General features: G+C 46.8%; 1 protein-coding gene across 1 annotated transcript in view; it reads right to left on the bottom strand.

The window, feature by feature from the left end:
• ADAMTS20 (ADAM metallopeptidase with thrombospondin type 1 motif 20) overlaps positions 1 to 14,273 on the bottom strand; it is a 779,002-nt gene extending 764,729 nt beyond the window's left edge. Inside the window, exons 1-2 of the mRNA XM_069628019.1 lie at positions 13,957 to 14,273; positions 3,250 to 3,593 (exon numbers count right to left, since the gene is read on the bottom strand). Of these exons, the coding sequence (XP_069484120.1) occupies positions 3,250 to 3,593; positions 13,957 to 14,047 (435 nt within the window). The 5' untranslated portion in view covers positions 14,048 to 14,273. The remainder of the gene's footprint in view (positions 1 to 3,249; positions 3,594 to 13,956) is intronic.
• Between the last annotated feature and the right edge of the window lie 4,100 nt (positions 14,274 to 18,373).

Genomic DNA, 18,373 nt, shown 5'->3' with positions numbered 1-18,373 from the left:
TACAATGTTAGGTTGACTGCTTTTGCCATCCTCAGCTTAGATTGTCTCTATGTCGTGGTGTGCCTGCCTGGTATAAGGGTGGTACGGTTGTCTTAGTGAGTAACGTTTCTCACCTGTGCGGTAATGGATGGGGGGTGAGGCAGAAGCTAAGGATGACGTATTTATCTGGCTCCCAACAATTGGGTCGATGATGCAGTATAGCCAATTTGCACAGTCTAAGAAATATAGTTTCGACCAATAGCCAAAGTCCTCCTCTTCTTCAGGGAAATTGTGTAGTCTGGTCATTCTTAATGTGGCATGAATCAGTCATTTCAAAGTATTCCACCAGATAAATCCTTGAACAGGATATGTTTTGTTAACTTTTTTTGCTTTTAGTTTCCTTCAAGGCTCTGGTCTAGTTTGTGTTAGAATTTGGAGCCGTAATTTGAAGTTGTCCAAAACCGCTTAAATCGCTTGCCTCAAAAATGTTTGCCTTCTTATTTGGCATTGGCATGAGTAGTCAACTGCAGCACTACCCCGGCTTATGTGACCATCCAACAGTGCCAGATACACAGCATGACATTAGCAACTGGCTAAGGCAACCACACACATCACAACGACTCCCGCTGCAACCTCAGCATGCCGACAAATACTGATAAGCAATAGTTTACCATGTTCTGCTGATTTGTTATTTTTCATTCAATTATATTTGGCAGTAAATGTTTATTTCAGACAACCTTCAGAAAAGACACAACCATAAAAGCATGGATGAAAGAATTGCAACGATTGCACAATAACATCACATTCACATTATACAGTAAAAGCTTTGTTATCCGGCATTATTGGGACCCCAAATAATGCCAGATAGGCATTCTTTCTGAATAGCAGCATTATATCATCTGGGCATTCGATTATATGACATGGAAACTTTGTTATATGGCATTGTTTTGACAAGGCACATTTTATTGCTAGCACTAAGGGATGCCGGATAATAGAATCTGCCGGTTAAATAAGTGCTGGGTAGCAAGCTTTAATTGTATATCCAATTATAAAAGTGAAAACAAAAAATTCTTTCCCCAGCCACAAATCACCAATATTTCAACAACCTTAATCTCTACAAAAGCAATGAATAACTCAATAGATCAAAACTAGCAAATATGATATATGATATGATATTTTATTTATACCGCGCCCATACACAAGTGTCTCATTAATGTACAGGCTTGTCCATCAAATATATAATATGATATTGTTTCTAAGAGATAACCCCATACATATTAGTATTATTATTATTATCTCTTACACCTTTTCCATGCATGGTGTAAGGACTTCATTGGCACATGTTGAGCTAATCTAGGGCTAGGAAGGGGGCACAAATTAGTAGATTAAGTAATAAGTCTTACATTATTATTCAAAATTGGGACCAGCCAATACCTGTGAAGGTCTTTATACAAGGGGCAAGGACATTAATAATTATTCTTCCTGACCCAAACGCCATAGAGGTAATGACGGCAACGTATACAATTTCGACCAATGCAGTACAAGTGATGCTAATGGGAGCACTCTCATTCCTACTTCCAGCCGCAGAACTCTCTGATTCAAGTGCTGCCTTGCTATTAACGCAGCCTTCCATTGTCAACATGCTCTTGATCTGCAAATGCATTAGACATTTTAGAATCTGCAGCCAATTTAAGTCTAGCTTGGCCTACCTAGGACCAAGAACCCTCTGGTAGGATGTCTACATCACAAAAGCATACACTTTCTTTAGATAAATACCTATAACTGCTGGATAACTGAAATAGACAAAACCTGAAACATGGCAACATAGCAAAAACATGGATTAAAACGTGAATCATCCAAGCTAAGCATATTGTTTATTGCATGTTGCTGCTTTTAGATGATTCCATCTTCAAATCCAAAATTTAAGGGCGCTTTAAAACACAATTTCTTGATCTATAAGCACCTTACAAATGGACAATAAAATACATTATAAATAAATAAAGAGGGTGTAGGGCTATCTAGCTTTGAATTCCACACTCTGCATGAAATGTCATGTTAAAGGCAATTTGCAAGTACAAGTATGTCACATGTTTACTATTCGGGCTTACACAACCCCATTTATCATGCACTGGGGGACAGGTACACAAATGGTGCCGATGGAAGCGCCCCTTGGCATTGCCTCGCTCACTACTCCTAGCAAGTAACCATTCAGCCGCCGACCCTTCTTAACACCCTATCGCTTCATACCACAATAACACACTTGGCCATAATCTGAAAGCACACAACATGCATGCATTAGCCTGGCTGTGTCAGCACACAACCTCACGGGCGATGCTAAATATACCCACCACAAACTGGGTTTCACCAGCAATGTTGCGTCCAATAGCACCTGAAAGGTTTCCTGCCACCTGCACCTAGCACCAATACGCTGCTGCTAACTGGCTGTCCTCTTTCTACTCCTACTAACTTCCCGCCCCAACCATCTCTAAACCAACCCATCTCTTGCAAGTCCTAAGCACCTAGAGACCATGAAAATGGCAGACATCAAAGTACATATGCTTCAATAGCAGAATATAACAAGTTAAAATACCATACACATCTGTGCAAGAGGAGTGGGTATTGTGAACAAGAGAGAGTGACCAGACGTCCAGTTATGCCGGGACCATCCTGGAAGTAGGCCCCCTGTTCCCCCGTCCCGAGAGTTTTTTTAATTTGAAAACCCTGACCCGGTTTTAGAAAAGGGTTGGGGACCACTGCAGAGGTGCAAATACATCAAGGTGACATTCATTGATAATAAAGTTTTCTTGCTTTCGGTTATCACATTTTCCAGGCACATCTCTTCCACCCCAGGGTAGGCTCGAACCCGCTCATTTGCATTCAGTGCCGCCTGCATTTACTGATTGCGCCACAGGAGTGGATAAGAAACACTCACTGCAAAGCCTGTAATAACAAGCAAAGCAAAAGCTCTTTTGTTTTTAACATCCTTATTGTCTCAGCAGAATCTGCAGTTTATATGGAAGTAGAGAAGTGCTGGAAATTGTATTCATTTTAATGTGCTATCCTACCCAATGTGTTGGTGATTGAGGGGGGGTTGGGGATGTGGGGACGTTGAATGAGATGGCAGCGATAGTCCTGCGGTTATGTTTGTGGCCTGTCCCATTTTTTTTTTATTTTCAAAATCTGGTCACCCTAGAACAGTAGCCTCTCTCCTGCGTTCTGATACCAGTGAGCGGGTATCGGGAACCAGAGGAAGGAGTTATGGGTACTCACCAGGCCTCCGCACAGACTGAGCACTGCAGTGTGAGCAGGGTGCTCATTCACATGCCCGCTGTAGAAGCAGTGCCGGGGCGGTGGGGCCTCTCCTTGGCCTCCATCACCACCAAGGTGTTTCACGCTGAAGGCAGAGCCGATGAAGCTGGCGTCGGCGTTGAGGTTGACCCGGAAAAGCTGCCCGTAGGCACTGATGTGGTAGTGGGCCTGGCGGGGACCAGGCAGCTCCTCTGCACTCCGTTTTCTCCGGCGGTAGTGGTGTGTGCGAGGGAAGGCCTCCCCAAAATCATTCACTCGGACTGGGGTCACGATCTGGTAGGAGGGCAGGTTCTGCACCAGGCTCTCTGCAAAGCAAAATGTGCAAGCTATCAAAAGACTATTCCGGGGTCTACAAAATACACATTCATCCAGACTGTTAGGATAAACATAGTTTTTCTGATTCCCAAAAACAAGTTTGTGTACATGCAATTTACAGAAACTATATGCCAGTTGTGCCTATGTACGGTTATAAATTAGAACGGGGAATACTATTCATAAAGGATCATGAGCCCCATATGCCATGCTTGCCATTCATACATTAAAAATGCAAAAGGTAGATGCCTACAAAGTGAGAAATCCTCTAATGCTAATGAAAACAATTCTAAAACGACTTGTTCTATGACCAATGAGCGCCAGGGGACCGCTCCGGTGGTGACAGTGCGCGGTACAAATATCCTTTAACATTAACATTAACCAATAACCAATTCTGGGGTATTTTAATCATGTTTGCTCTCTCCCCACATGGGGTCAGTACTCACACGCTCACATTCTTTGCTCATTTTGACTGATTTAAGTTTTCACCCCAATTTAGTACTAGAATATGGACGTGGACCCCTTGCTCTCTGTGCCTTGAGTAGTAGTCGCACCTCACTGAAGAAGCGCAACAAAGTAGAAGCACCTGTCTGGTCTTGCTTTTGGTACTCTAGTTCAGAGGAGAGTTGCTTGGCATTTTGGTGCTGGACAGACTGCCCTTATGGGCTGTCTATGCCTAATATGAAAGTGGGTGTTCTTCACTCTGATGTTATGTTATTAGGTTTTGTTGCGTGCCCGCGCGCACGGCAGTGTTTTGCATGGTCTCCGGGCACTCCGGTGGATCTGAAAGAGGAGGTTTGGGTTTAGTTAGTTGGGAGGAGGGTGAAAGGCGAGATTGCAGTACTTTTCATTGGGGTTGCCGATTGGAAGTGCCTAGATCACTGTGTGCTTGAAGGCTTTGTGTCTAGCGGAGTGGCCTCGTGTCTAGTGTTTGTGGGCATGTGTGTGTGCGAGGGGCCGAGTAGGTCCGTTGCAGTTAGAGGTGTACGTTTGTGATGTTTGAAGTGTGGGGGGGTGAGTCCTTTTTATTTTTTTTTAAAGCTGTGTGCAAGTGGCTGTTTTGCGTTTGTGTATGGCAAGTAATGTGGAGAGAAATTGAGGGTTGGTCCAAAGGTGTGTCGTGTTCTTGGGGTTTCTGTCGTGCTTTCAGATTAGTTGTCTTGCTGTTGGTTGCATTATGGTGGGAGGTGTTTGGCTTCAGTTCTTGATGTGTGAAGATATCCTATGTTGAGGTTTAGATATTCCAGGAGACATGGGGGTCGTTCTTTTAGGGTTGGAGGGGTGTATTGATGTGACCTCTTGTCATCATTATTGTTATCTGGGTGCCCATTCTAGGTGGAGAGTCTGATTGTCATTACGAGGCGTCCTGAGCCTTTCTTCACTGGGGGGGACTTTGCTTGCTCACATTGTTTGCTAATGAGGATGGTAGAAACTCATAAAGTACTCCCACGCCAAATTGGGTCATCCGGTGCTTGTAGTATGGAGGTAGCCCTTGAATACTAACTTGCTTCTGTATTATGACTATTTATCTATTTATTTATTTTTCTTCTAATGACTTAACATGTTTTGTTTTAAAGGTTTTAGAAATGTTATGTATGAGGCATATTGATATATATCTTTGCATAATAATTAAAGGTTGATTTTGTTTCAACCCATAATTACATTTTACAAAAAAAGATCATCGAAATCCTTGGCTGTGGTTTCCATTTTCTTTCTGTTAAATATAGTTGTTCTTGACTGTTTTCACTTCCCACACACACACACACACGCTGCCACTGTGACCCACGTTGTTGCATTCTCCGCATCACTATAGTTGTGCGAAACATGTTTGAAGGAGTGAATTCCATCCACGTGTGTTGATCTTCCCCACTGACTCCTTGACACTTCCCTGGAAACTCTCAGTTGTGTAGATCTGGATGTAGGTTACATGTGCACAATACACACTGGTAAACAAAAACACTGGTCGCCACTCTTTATACAGTGCAACTACCAGGGCTAAAAAAAACAAGCGCTAGCAATCGCACGTCCTTTGCCAACTACGAGGTCTGCTACTCAGACAAATCATTCTGGAAACGGCCAATCCTACTTGCACAGCCGCACGTTAGCCATTCATTCAAGCATGCATACTGCAAACGCACATGCCCTCACATGAATCGCAACATTTGCGAATGGGTGTTTGTGAGAAGGACGAGGAGTGGCTAAACTGCCTACTCAGTGTCAGACTTCTACAAAAGAAGAGTAATCCCAATCAGGAAGAGCAAACTGACACAGGTAAGAGATACAACGTCTTTGCCGTGAACGCGGGCCGAGGGAAGGTTCTACTGCCAAGAGGGGTGTGAATGTGACGCAGTAGCAGCTCAAAGAGCAAAGTATAACAGTCCAAAATAAAGGCAATGTTCAACGAAGGTTCAATAGAAATACACATATACTTCATTTAAACACACCAGTGGCGTCTCCAGGAATCATATTTAGGGGGAGCACAGATGGGACCACAGGCAAAGGTAGGGGGGGCACCTATAAAAGGGCTATTAGTATGCTTTCCCAACTAGATGCAGGCCCCACACCTGCATCCTTTCCCTCATCACCCAGAGCACAAGCCCCACACCTGGCATCCTGCCTCCCTACCATCAGAACCCAAGCACCATACCTGGCATCCTGCCTCCCTACTGCCAGAGTCCAGACCCTTTACCTGGCATCCTTCTACCCCTGCCATGCAAATCCATGGCCCCATGCCCGGCATCCTGCCTTCTCAGAGCCCAGGCCCCATAACTGGCATCCTGCCTCCCCAGGGCCGAGGCCCCAGACCTGGCATCCTGCCTCCCAAGAGCCCAGGCCGCATACCTGGCAAGCTGACTCCCCACTACCAGAGCCCAGGCCCCATAACTGGCATCCTGCCTCCCCAGGGCCGAGGCCCCAGACCTGGCATCCTGCCTCCCCAGAGCCCAGGCCGCATACTTGGCAAGCTGACTCCCCACTACCAGAGCCCAGGCCCCATAACTGGCATCCTGCCTCCCCAGAGCCGAGCCCCCAGACCTGGCATCCTGCCTCCCCAGAGCCCAGGCTGCATACCTGGTATGCTGCCTCCCCACCACCAGAGCCCAGGCCCCATAACTGGTATCCTGCCTCCCCAGAGCCCAAGGCCCCAGACCTGGCATCCTGCCTCCCCAGAGCCCAGGCTGCATACCTGGTATGCTGCCTCCCCACCACCAGAGACCAGGCCCCATAACTGGTATCCTGCCTCCCCAGAGCCCAAGGCCCCAGACCTGGCATCCTGCCTCCCCGGAGCCAAGGCCTCATACCTGGTATGCTGCCTCCCCACCACCATAGCCCAGGCCCCATAACAGGTCTCTTTTCCCCCCACTCACATTATCCAGGGCCCAAGCCCCACACCTGTCATTGTGCCTCCCTGCCGCCATAGCCCAGGCCTCACACCTAGCATCTTGCCTCCTCAACAGCCAGAGGCCAGAACACAAGCCCCGTACCTGGCATCACCAGAGCCCATGGCATCCCCCCAACACATAGAACCCAAGCACCATGCCAGGCATCCTACCTCCCCACCACCAGAGCCCAAGCCCCATACCTGCCACCCTGCCTCCTCAACAGACAGAGGCCAGAACACAATCCTGAAACCTCTCACCCTTTCCCCCACAACACCAGAGCCTAAGCCCCATAATCATGTTTTCCATTAATATAAGCTTATAAATGAGCAGATGTGATTTTTCCAAAGTGAAACGGGTTGCTCCCAGTTCTCATCAGGTGGTCTGTTGAGCAATGCATAGTAACAGTAACTACCCAAACATTATTCTGCACCCCCCTAACAAACAAACCATCTTCATCTATACCGCCTCACTGAATCAATACGGATTACGCAATAGAACGCATCCCACACAAAGAAATTCCCTAAATAGCACACTAACCTACTATAAGTACAGCACCCCACATGTCGAGGACCGACACAATAATCAAATAAACAATTTAAGTTACCAACCTGGAGCGCACATTAACCACTGCACCAGACAACTCACAAAATATATAAAACATGCACACCACATACTAGGTAAGTCAGCTGTTAGGAGTATCTCAGGTGGAATACAGAACCCATCAGGTAGCACAAAGGAATAACTGCAGGCCATGATAAAGGGCAGGACTGCATGCATGCCAGTCGAGCTCCGTTCAGCTGTGAGATGTAATGGGCTTTCCTGCAAAGTCAATAAGCCCACATTAAGCTGACTTGGCAACACTCCTTGGGCAGGTCTTCACCTGTCCCTGTGGAGGGGGGTGGCGGGGGCAAAAGAGGGAGCACATCATTTTGCAGGGGAGGCCAGTGCCTCCCCCTACCCTTGCAACGCCACTGAAACACAACATCTTAAACACCTGAATAGAAAAACACTACACAAAACCCACCCTAAGGAAAGAAGACAGACTATGCAAGGATAGAATGATTCAGCACTGCCTAGTGAAACACAGGTGAAAGGCAATACATCAACCACAACATAAAATATAAAATATATGTCTTTCAGTGAAAATGGTGTACAAGTGACCTAACCAGTCTCTAGAGTCCAAAGCTATCGGTTCAATAGTATCTTTCACTGTTCTTTTGATGTTCGACAGCGTCAAAGCAGGCTTCGAGCTGTTGTGCGAATGGCTCAAACCAAGTGTTTAGCCGTGAGTAATGTTCATCCAAGTGGCAAGCTGGTGTTGCGCCGGTTTTAATGTGGTGGTTCAGAGGAGTTCAAAGGTGGTGTTCGAGCAATGCAGGTTTGGGGACTCCTCAGGATTGGGTCAAAGTGAAGCCTGTTCGAGATATGTGGTAACCGATGGTTAGCGTTGGTGAGTGACACTTCAGCAGATGGAGTTGAGGTCTGTTGATGGTTTCAAAGCTGTAATCCTGATGGTCTGCTGTGTGGTTCGAGGAAGCAGCAGTTCCAAATTGAGCTGGTTCAAGTTGTACAGTAACTGTTGGTTCGGGTCGGCGAGTGACACTCCAGCGGTTCGAGTTGAGGTCCAGCGATGAACAGTTGATTTGAGCCTAGTAGGTGACTGGATCTGCGAGAGTAAGATACGTTGTCAAGCGGGTATTTTAGTTGCAAGCATGCTGGTTCGAAGGTTTGGCTGGAACAGGGAGCCTCTACTCCTCCAGATGCTGTGAGACCCGCGTCAGAGGTCTAGGACAGGATGAGTCTATTCAGGTTCTGCTCTCCCATCCTATGATGGTTTGTTGCAGAGTGGCAAGTCCTGGTCCTCAGAAAGAGTCATCCCCAATGTGCCCCGGGAGTGGGTGTGCCTCTGCCTTTGACTGCTCCTTCACCGTCATGGATGAGGACTTTGGAAATGCCCAGTCCCCCAAAAGAGGCCCAAATTAATTCTTCCTTAAGTGTTTGTTCAAAAGTGAATCAGAGGAGTGTGATTCACCCTCTTTTGTAGGCAAACGTCCACATGTAATTGCACAAAAGCAAACCTGCTTTAAGGGGTCAAATCCTTGTTCTTCTGACAAGCTTACTTTGCCTGCTTGCATCATACCCATAGTAATTTGTTCTAAAGGAAGTGGAGGATATAGGAAGGAAAGAGAGATATTGAAACAATATGTTGGACTCTTCCTCCATCTATGCTGAGCTTGCTCGGTCTACACTAACTCTGCCCTCTTCCCTTGTCTCTAGCATCAATGGGTCTTTTGGTATGTAGCACCCTGGTGTGAGTCAAGTCCTTTTGTTTCGGGTGTGCCCTTTTATTCCTATTTCCCAGGACAGCGCTTGCTGGGAGGCGGTGCTGCTAGGGAGATGTGTTATCAGACCTCACAAAGGATCAAAGGAATTGCACGACCATTCAGTCCCCACCCTGCAAGCTGGCAGGGCCAGGCTATCTGACCAGAGTACACATAATTCATTTACACCTGAGCTGCGCTCACAGTGCTGACGAATGCATCATATCAATCTGATATGGCTTTGATAATTATAAGAGATAAGAGCCGCCATACCTTAAACTAAGCAATGGCTTATATTTAAATGTTTCACCTGCCACCAGTATAGTAACTCGCATAGTTCTGATGTTGGGAGACAAATGTGCATATAGTAACTGCCGCCCCTGCCTTATAGAGTCTCGGCTCTCACTGCAGCTGTCAGAGAGCACCGGTGACCCCAAAACCTGCTCTGTGCACTGGAGAGCAGGTGCTGCAGATCAGGCTATTGATGCAGTAGGGCACCGGAGTACACTATGATTTTGGCATGGAGACTATGTAAGGGGAATCTGATCAGCAAATTGCCCTTTCAGAGATGGAATTACCCGCATCATTTTATTGATTCAAAACAATCAAAAAAGCCAGGGCGTCTACACTCTTGCTGGATGGCAATTCTACACAGTGTTAAATTCCACTAGCCTAATCACAACTTTTTCAAGACATTAGCCACCTTTAGTTCTGGAAAAAGTTCTGTGCATCGTCCTTTCTATTGCTACAGTTATTTTGGAGGCGCTCATCTGGGTTCTTTGACAGTCGAGACCAGCAGGCTTGCTGGGAGAGTAGGCTTTCTGCTTGTTAAATTGGCTATTGTAAAAAATTAGGACTTCGGATCTAATCCTTACTGTGCCACTTGCGCAAACAGCGTGCTCCCTTAATTGCCATGTTCCTTACGTGTGTGTCTGTAGACATACGTAAATATGTTGTTACTTTATATTTGTATTGTGCATTAATGCCATTGCTATGGCTTCGAAGCGCTATGTGATTTGTGGCCTTTAGCAGACTATAGTCTGAACATATATGAAAATGAACCAACCATTACATCGTATGTGACTATAGAATGTCTAATATATATATATATATGTGTCTAGGTGCCCCAGAGGTTGTGTTGCAGCGCTACACAACCTTCACCCCCAGCATGCCCCCCTATGTGTCATAGAATTAACACTGCCCTGAGGACTCTCCTGATTTGTATATTTAGAGATTGTCTGCACAAGTGCATCAATGTTTAAGTGTCCAGTGCTGGGGGCAATCCACGTTCATGACAGTAGTTGCAACATCGTGCCAATTTCCAGATGACGTTCACGTGGCCCGACGTGGCCAAAATTGTGCGATCTCTTAATTGACAAGTTAATTAAGCATTGTAGTCCCAATATTTAAAAAGGGTTCTCGCCTAAGCACTTCCAGTTATAGGCCGATATCCCTTCTGGATTGCCCAGCTAAGCTTTTTCCAGGTTTAGTATTAAGAGACCTGCGAAACTGGGCAAAAAAGAATGGAAGGATTGATTCTTTTCAAACAGGGTTCTGGCGAGGGGTAGGGACAGCGATGAAGGCTTTGTCTGGAAATGTTATAAGGGGGCAATTAAACATAGCAAACCTCTTTAGGTCGCCTTTATAGACTTCTCGATGGCTTTTGACATTGTTCCGAGAAACAAGTTATGGGCCAAATTGGAGAAGTGTGGTTGTCCTCCTGCTTTACTGGCTATCCTGATAACATTGCACATGGACACCTCTGTGTGTTCGATTGGATAGAGAGGGTAGATTATCGGCTCAAATTAAATCGGCAAGAGGCCTGCAGCAGGGCTGTTTACTGGCTCCCATCCTATTTATTATTTTTCCGTCAGATTTTGGCGAATATTAAATTCTTCCACTAAAACAAAATCACACCATGATTAACTATTTATTGTATACTGATGACCTGATTTCAATGGACCATACGCCCATCGGGTTGCAACGTCAGATAAAGGCCCTGGCGGCTTATACAAAAAAGAATATCCTAACGATGAGTGTTCCCAAATCCAAAATCATTATTATACAAAAGGGCTCAGTAAAGGCAGGCGGAGCATTCAAATGGTCCAGTGGTGCGAAACCCTTAGAGTGAGTGGACTACCTTGTATATTTGGGTTTTTCAATCTTCCCAAAAGAAAACAGAGCCTGGTGGTTCACTGTAAAGAAACAAAAGATCATTGCGCTGGCCGCACAGGCAGCGTTCCTAAACAAGACATTTTGGCTTTTCTCGATAATCCCTGTAAGAAAGTTCTATTGTACAAAGGTGGCTCCTGTGGTGATGTATGGTGCCGAGACAACACTATTCTCTCTTAGAGGGCAATGGGGCAAGCTTGAAGGGGTGTTCTGGCAGACAATTAAAGTTTCCAACTAGTGTACCAGCCCCGGTTTTAAGGTCCGAATCGCCTCTAGTGTCTCTGGAAGCCCTGGTCAAGTGGAAAAACCTAAACTTCCTTCGAAAGATCCACCTGGCGGAAGAGGGGTCAAGATGAGGGTTGGTAAAGTTTGGGTTAGAGACCAAGTCCCCGGCCTCCCTCTTAGAATGGCACCGACAGTGCCATGAAATATTCAGTGCCCCTGACACCTCAGTGGAGTACTTACTAATGAATCCATTGAAAGTAAAAAAGAGAGTTTGGCAGACTGACTGGATTGATGCTCTTGATTGAGTTAGGAAGTATCATTTATTTATGGGGGTACTGTTAGATGTTAGATCCTGTAGCACATTGCCATATTACCTGAGGAAATGTCTGTGGGAATACTGGCACGGACAGTGTTTGTGCTTGCGCTTGAACCGGTTTCCTACTAATGACGTTTTGGGTGCAGGAGGCGGCGTATGCCGCAAACTAAGATGTTGTAGATTTTGTAAAATGGAAAACATGATAGAAACCATACAACACTTGACGTTGTATCGTGCATGTAATGTGAAGGTTAAGATGAATTGTTGTGTAATGTGAAGGTTAGGTTCATGATAAAATGCTGTATTTTACTCTTTTTTTTATTCTCTGATGTTTTAATGTGTGTGTCTGGTTATAACAGCGCCTTGATGCCCCTGGGTTTAGCGCGCTTTATAAATGAATAAAATAGATAAATATCATGTCTTTGGGAACTCTCGTGAGGATAACTCAGGGGCAATGTGCTTGCCTTGGCAGCAAGACAACACTGAGCAACACAGGTTTGCTCCCCGGGTCCGCGCTTAGAAACCTCTGGGTATTAGGCGCGTTATAAATAAACTATCATATCATAACACATTAAATAAATAAAAAATATCAAAAAATTATTAATTACTTTGAGAGCAACAGTGAGAATAATACAGAAAGTGAACAACCCCATTATTTTTCCCCGTCTTCCCACCTGCCCAGGCTCAGGCAGGCAGGTAGTCCAAAACATAATACGGCTAGTGTGTGTCCGCTGTACCCAACCATGCAGTGGGAAAGGTCCACGAGGCAGGTATTTGGAGAGGTGCGTCCGCCCATCAGTGGCGTACCGAATGGGTGGGTAGCCCCCCGCCCCCCACCAGTGGCTCTTTCACTAGCCAGACTGGGACTTTTTGAAGCGGGACACCTCTCCTGGTTGGCACCCTCATTAGGAATGAGGGTGCTGAATGGGACAGGGGTCCAGCTAGCAGGACAACGAGGGTGCTGAGCAGGAGGTGTTCCTGCTCAGCACCCTCATTGTTATTTGTTAGCCTCACATTAATGATGATGTGACTTTGCATGCAGGATGGGGAGAACAAAACTAAAGCCATCCTCTTATTGCTCAACATATGTCTATGGCGATGTATATAGTGTAAAGTTAGTTCATTATGAAATGTGGTTTGCTTCCAAGGCATTGCAATAAATAATTATTTAAAACAAATGAAATGCAAAACAAAACCTTAATAAATAGCTATATCAACTAAATGTGCTCAGATGCTTAAATTGTCCACATCCCGGTTTCAGCATGTATCCAAAGTGTGTGATCCTGGGCAGATCATTTAATTGCACTTTGTTTTATCTGAAGCTCTGTAAGTGATTCAGTTAATAGCTTATGTTACTATATCATGCTGGTATTAAAAGAAACGAATGACTATAGAGTTGCTCCATATATAATAGTGCAATGTGTGTATTTTGCACCACAAGGTTATTTGAGGCTTCCTTATGGCAACTTATTCTAAAGCCACTTCCACGATGCCTCCATCAAAGACAGATGATGCTTCTTGCAATGTCCTTTTCTCTGAAGTCACTTCTGTTGGTTCAATCGATATGCAAATTAGGAGGTTTGCAAATATTTTGCCCCACAGAGCTCTAATACCCCCGCACCACCTCCCCCCACCCCCACTCTTGCTAAGCGGGATACTCCCCTGGTGCCCGTCCACGCTGCATGCAGTGGAAAGGGTGCTCCCGCACAGCTGGACAGCGAGGCGGGCATTTGGAGTGGCGCGTCCGCCCTCCGTGTGCCCATTCACGCCGCATTTGGAGAGGTGCGCCCGCCAGGCGTGTGCACCCCCTGCCGCGGTGGAGCGCGCTGCCCCCTGTGGAGAGTTCCTGGAAGCCTCCTGCCACTGCCACCACCACCCCCTGTCCCCCCCGATTCGGGGGGAGTCAGGAAAAGACCGTGGGGGCCACTCCACGCGCTCTTACCTTGTTTGGGGTGGAAGTGGGCTTCCCAGGACCGGCTCAGAAGTACGTAGAGGTGGCAGAGGAGCGCAGCCAGCCACTTGCCAGCCTGCATGGTTCCGTTACGCTGGGTAGAGGCAACTGGCCAAACTGTCCCGGGCACGCCGAGCAGCCCCCCTCGGCCTCTCTTGGCGGCTGGAAGCCCCCCACCCCCGCGTCAGCAGCAGACCGGCCGCCTCACACAGCTCCGCCGCTGCTGCGCCCTCATCCCGGCCGCCGCTCCCCCTGCCTGTGCGCCGCGCTGCCCCCTGACTTAACTGCCTGCTGCCGCCTGATTTTCGCTGCCAGAGGGGGGTGGGGGGGGGCGTGGAAGAGGAGAGGCGCCTGTGCCGCTCACTAGACTGCCCGGGACCCTCACCCTTCGCAAAGGGGTGTGGCCTGCTGCTACTACACACTCACACACCCACCGTCCCATCTCAGGCTCGCTAGGCGCCTGCTTTGCCCAGGACGGGTGGGAGGGTGCGGCTGCCCCTCAACACAGCGCAGGACCCTTGAGTGCGACATGACCCTATGCATTGAGTTGCGTGTGCCCGCTGTCTGCATGCTAGCGTTGCCCCTCACGCTGAATGGGCACTCACATTACAGAGTGTGCAGGGCCGAGGTGGGCCCTTGTGCACTGGTACACCTGCTGCCCACCCACTCAGCTCCCTACCTGCCTGCCCAGGCGGTAGAGTCTGTGGAAGGCACGGTGGCTCTCGGAGCAGAGAATGATGTCGAGGGGGTGTGATGCCCTTCACATGAGGGTGATGTGAGAAACCAGGCTCACTGCCTGCCCTCCTGGCGCACGCGAAACTAAGGGTGGTTGTGCAAGAGGGCCAGGTGTGTCCCGCCACCTCCATCTGTCTTGCAGCGTCCAGATGCCCCGGGGTTCGGTGCGCTTTATAAATATCTAAATAAATAAATAAAACTCTGTACAATCACACTGATCCAAACCTTTTTCTCTGCTCTTAGTATTTTATTTTATTTCTTGGTATTTTATATTGCATTTGTTATACGCCCAAACCCAGTTACAGACATCTTTGCATACATAGATACAGTTACGATGATGGATACATTAGCACATGGAAAATACATACAATAGATAGAGTTGCACTACTGGGACGGCTCTTCCTCGACATTGTATGCGCTTTGGTGACCTTTAAGAAATGCCATGTCAAGGTTTCCACTTTATAACACATATGATTAACAGTAAGGACCGATTCACCTTAACAGGGCTCATCCCCCCCTCCCCCCCCCACGGCATTGACCTAACCCTTGGGAATTTCTTTAAGTGTTGGGAAGTTCCGAGTGCGTGCCAGGATCTCGCTCGCGGCGGCGCAGTGTGTGCGGCTGCATCCGTGGGATGCCAAGGAACGCGCCCCGCTGCTGCCATCGTAGGAAGCGGAAGGGCCTTGGTCCTGCGCCACATTGTCCGCTTTATAAAAGGTGTTTCCACCAGGAAACGGGGGACATGGTTTAATTCAAACACACAGGGCTGGCCTGCGATGGACATTTTCTGGTAACTGTTTGGCTGCATACACAAGACTTCTCAGGGCACCTAACCCTCACTGAATTTATTCAACACTCTTCTACAAAACTCCACAAATTGCTCCAATTTTTATGGTAAAAAAAAACACATTTATTCCACTATGTACATCCTCGTTTATTGCAGTGTACCCTGCACAAACCATCCACTCCTAACCATAAATACACAACCCCATTACATTATGTGTCGTATAAGGCACCCTTGGTTATTCCATTCTACCCAGTTACACACATTTTCCGCTCTTTTCATTATTCCCTCCTTACAAAGCACCTGCTCATTTCATAATACACTCAATTTATTTCATTACACCCTAAATAAACATGATCATTGCTTTATAGCCTCTATACAACACCCGTTTAATCCATTTTGCCCTGTATGAATCGTTATACTATATTCAATATATTCCATATGGGGGTATTATGATACCCCCATCCAGGACGTCATTCAGGGCATTTAGGGGTCACAGCTGCGACCCGTGAGGTCTCCCTTGCTACCCGTACATTTTTTTTAAAAAAAATGTTTTTCTAAACTTCAAGTTCCTGGGCTATGGCCAGCAAGCACCATGTGGCTCTTTGCTTCTGGAGTGTCTGGCTTTCTTGTTCAGGCCTCTTAAAAAAAAAGTTAAACAGGGGTTCCACAAGTCTAACGCTTTCAGCAGTGACCCTAAATAAGAAAGAAAAGGAATACCAAACAATGTGTCTTTCTGGAATTCTATAAAATAATTTTTGGACTCATTAAAGGTTTATTTCAGGCACACTCAGGGGGTGAGTCACTGATTTAGTCTTTTCTTAAACACCTCAACTCAGCCCTTCATCCTTCTGAGGTCGATAAATGGGTACCCACACAGGTTGGGTGATACTGGGTGTATATTTTTTCTATATAAAGCACTTAAGCGTAAGTGCTATATAATAACACATCATTATCATTTGGCCATGGACCCCTGCTTGCTTTCACAGTAATTTGGTAATATGGGCCTATACACACTGATCTCAATGATACATATGGCGGTCCATTCTTGAATGAAATGTATCTCACATTATAGTCATTTTGTAACCATAGCTTACATAGTGTACTTAGGAACAATACTATGTGATGCCACTTCCTGTTTTGTCAAGGGGTGAAAGATCCTGTTCCATCACTTCCCACGCTATCACTTTGGGGTGGGGTCAAATGACATCACTTCCTGTGATGTTATCAGATGTCAAGGGTCGGGTGATGTCACTTCCACTATCCCTGGAATTTTGGTGAAATGTCATCCCTGCCCCCACCCATCGCCTCATGCCCACTTCAAAACACCACAATTGTTTGCACGATGTCCTTTATGACCTCCTCTTCCTCCGTTTATTCCATTATGCCTCATTATAATGCTCTTTACAAACCACCACAATGCATTCCGTTTTATCCTGTTATAAGGAACCCATGTAGTCGTTTATACCCTGTTTAAAACACCCTTAGTCCCGGATTAACTGAACAAAGCGCTCCTGTTTATTCCATTATGTCTCATAATAAATACATCCTAGCCTTTTCCATTATACCTTGCATAAGACACCACATTTTATTCCACAATGCCATGCACGTTACAAAACAGTCCTCACCGGCATGGAGCAAATACCGTGTCTGTGTAGGAAAGAGCCCGCTAACGGTGGGCTATTATGAGTTTGCGTGCACAAGCTTAGAGGAATGCCGGTAACGACAGTACCAGCATGCAGCTAAAGTCCCAAAAATGCCCCTTAGCGGCATCATGGAGAGCACAGACAGCACTACCGCCATCAATGGATGCGGCATTAGCAGGCATCGCTATTAGCTGCGACCGCTAATAGCGGCGCCCACTAATAAGCGGAACCGGAAGTAGGGTCATCGCACAGGAACGGGAAAGAGCATAGTGGCCATCTTGAAAAACACAATCCATTGCCATCCTCTCCACACAGGACCTGGGGCCTATTTCCGACTGCAGAAATCAACCTACACTACCAGCATCATGCCTAAGGCTGTTCAAAAAGGCGCATCCCGGCAGCGCAAAGAGCGCTTTAGTGAGGACGAGCTTACTATGCTGGCAGAGACACTGGCAGATAATGCAGAGGTTGTCTTTGCCAGCAACCTCAAGAGAGAGGCACAGATTAAGAAGGAGGAGATCTGGCAACTTGTTGCCCAAAAAGTCAGTGCAGTAGGGAAACACACCCGCACATCAAGGATGTGCGCAAGCAATGGGACGACCTGCGCCTGAGAGTCAGGAACATAATGTCTGCAAACCGGAGCGAGGCCATGGCTACTGGCGGTGGTCTTAGCTCACCCATCAAGCTAAGCCAGTGGGAGGAAATCTGTGCCAGCACTATTGGCATCGAGGCAATAGAAGGTGTGGGCGAGACGGAAAGTCGCACCACCTCATTGGCGGATGGAGGTGAATGTCCTAAGAAAACACTGTAATGCAAAGTATGATGATAGTCCACAAATGTGTCCGTCCAAAGAGGCAATGCATGGCCCATTACATACACATTGACACATCCCTGCCTAGATGACGTCCGCAGCACAGACACATCCACATGCATGCAGCATGGCAATGCCATACCTGACACACACCACACAAATTTGAAAATGGCATAAGTCACACAGCACGCAGTCCACAACAGTAAAACATGTCACACAGCATACACCATCTTCTACATGAGTGACCCTGATGAATGCCTGCGTGCTCCACCCATATAGCAAGCAACGTGATTGTCAAAACTCCAATACCTAATCCCCCCTAATGTGTAGAACAGCAATAATACCAATGAATGCATGATGCATGTCGAACCATCACTGATGCCGTCCCTCTCTCGGTCCCCCACAGGCTCAGATCCTGACAGCGAGGCCTGG

This window comes from Ambystoma mexicanum, chromosome 12 (assembly GCF_040938575.1).
Source record: "Ambystoma mexicanum isolate Mex_15411 chromosome 12, UKY_AmexF1_1, whole genome shotgun sequence".
NCBI classification, from domain to species: domain Eukaryota; kingdom Metazoa; phylum Chordata; class Amphibia; order Caudata; family Ambystomatidae; genus Ambystoma; species Ambystoma mexicanum.
The sequence above is the reverse complement of the archived record's forward strand: the minus strand, read 5'-3'. Positions and strand labels throughout refer to the sequence as shown.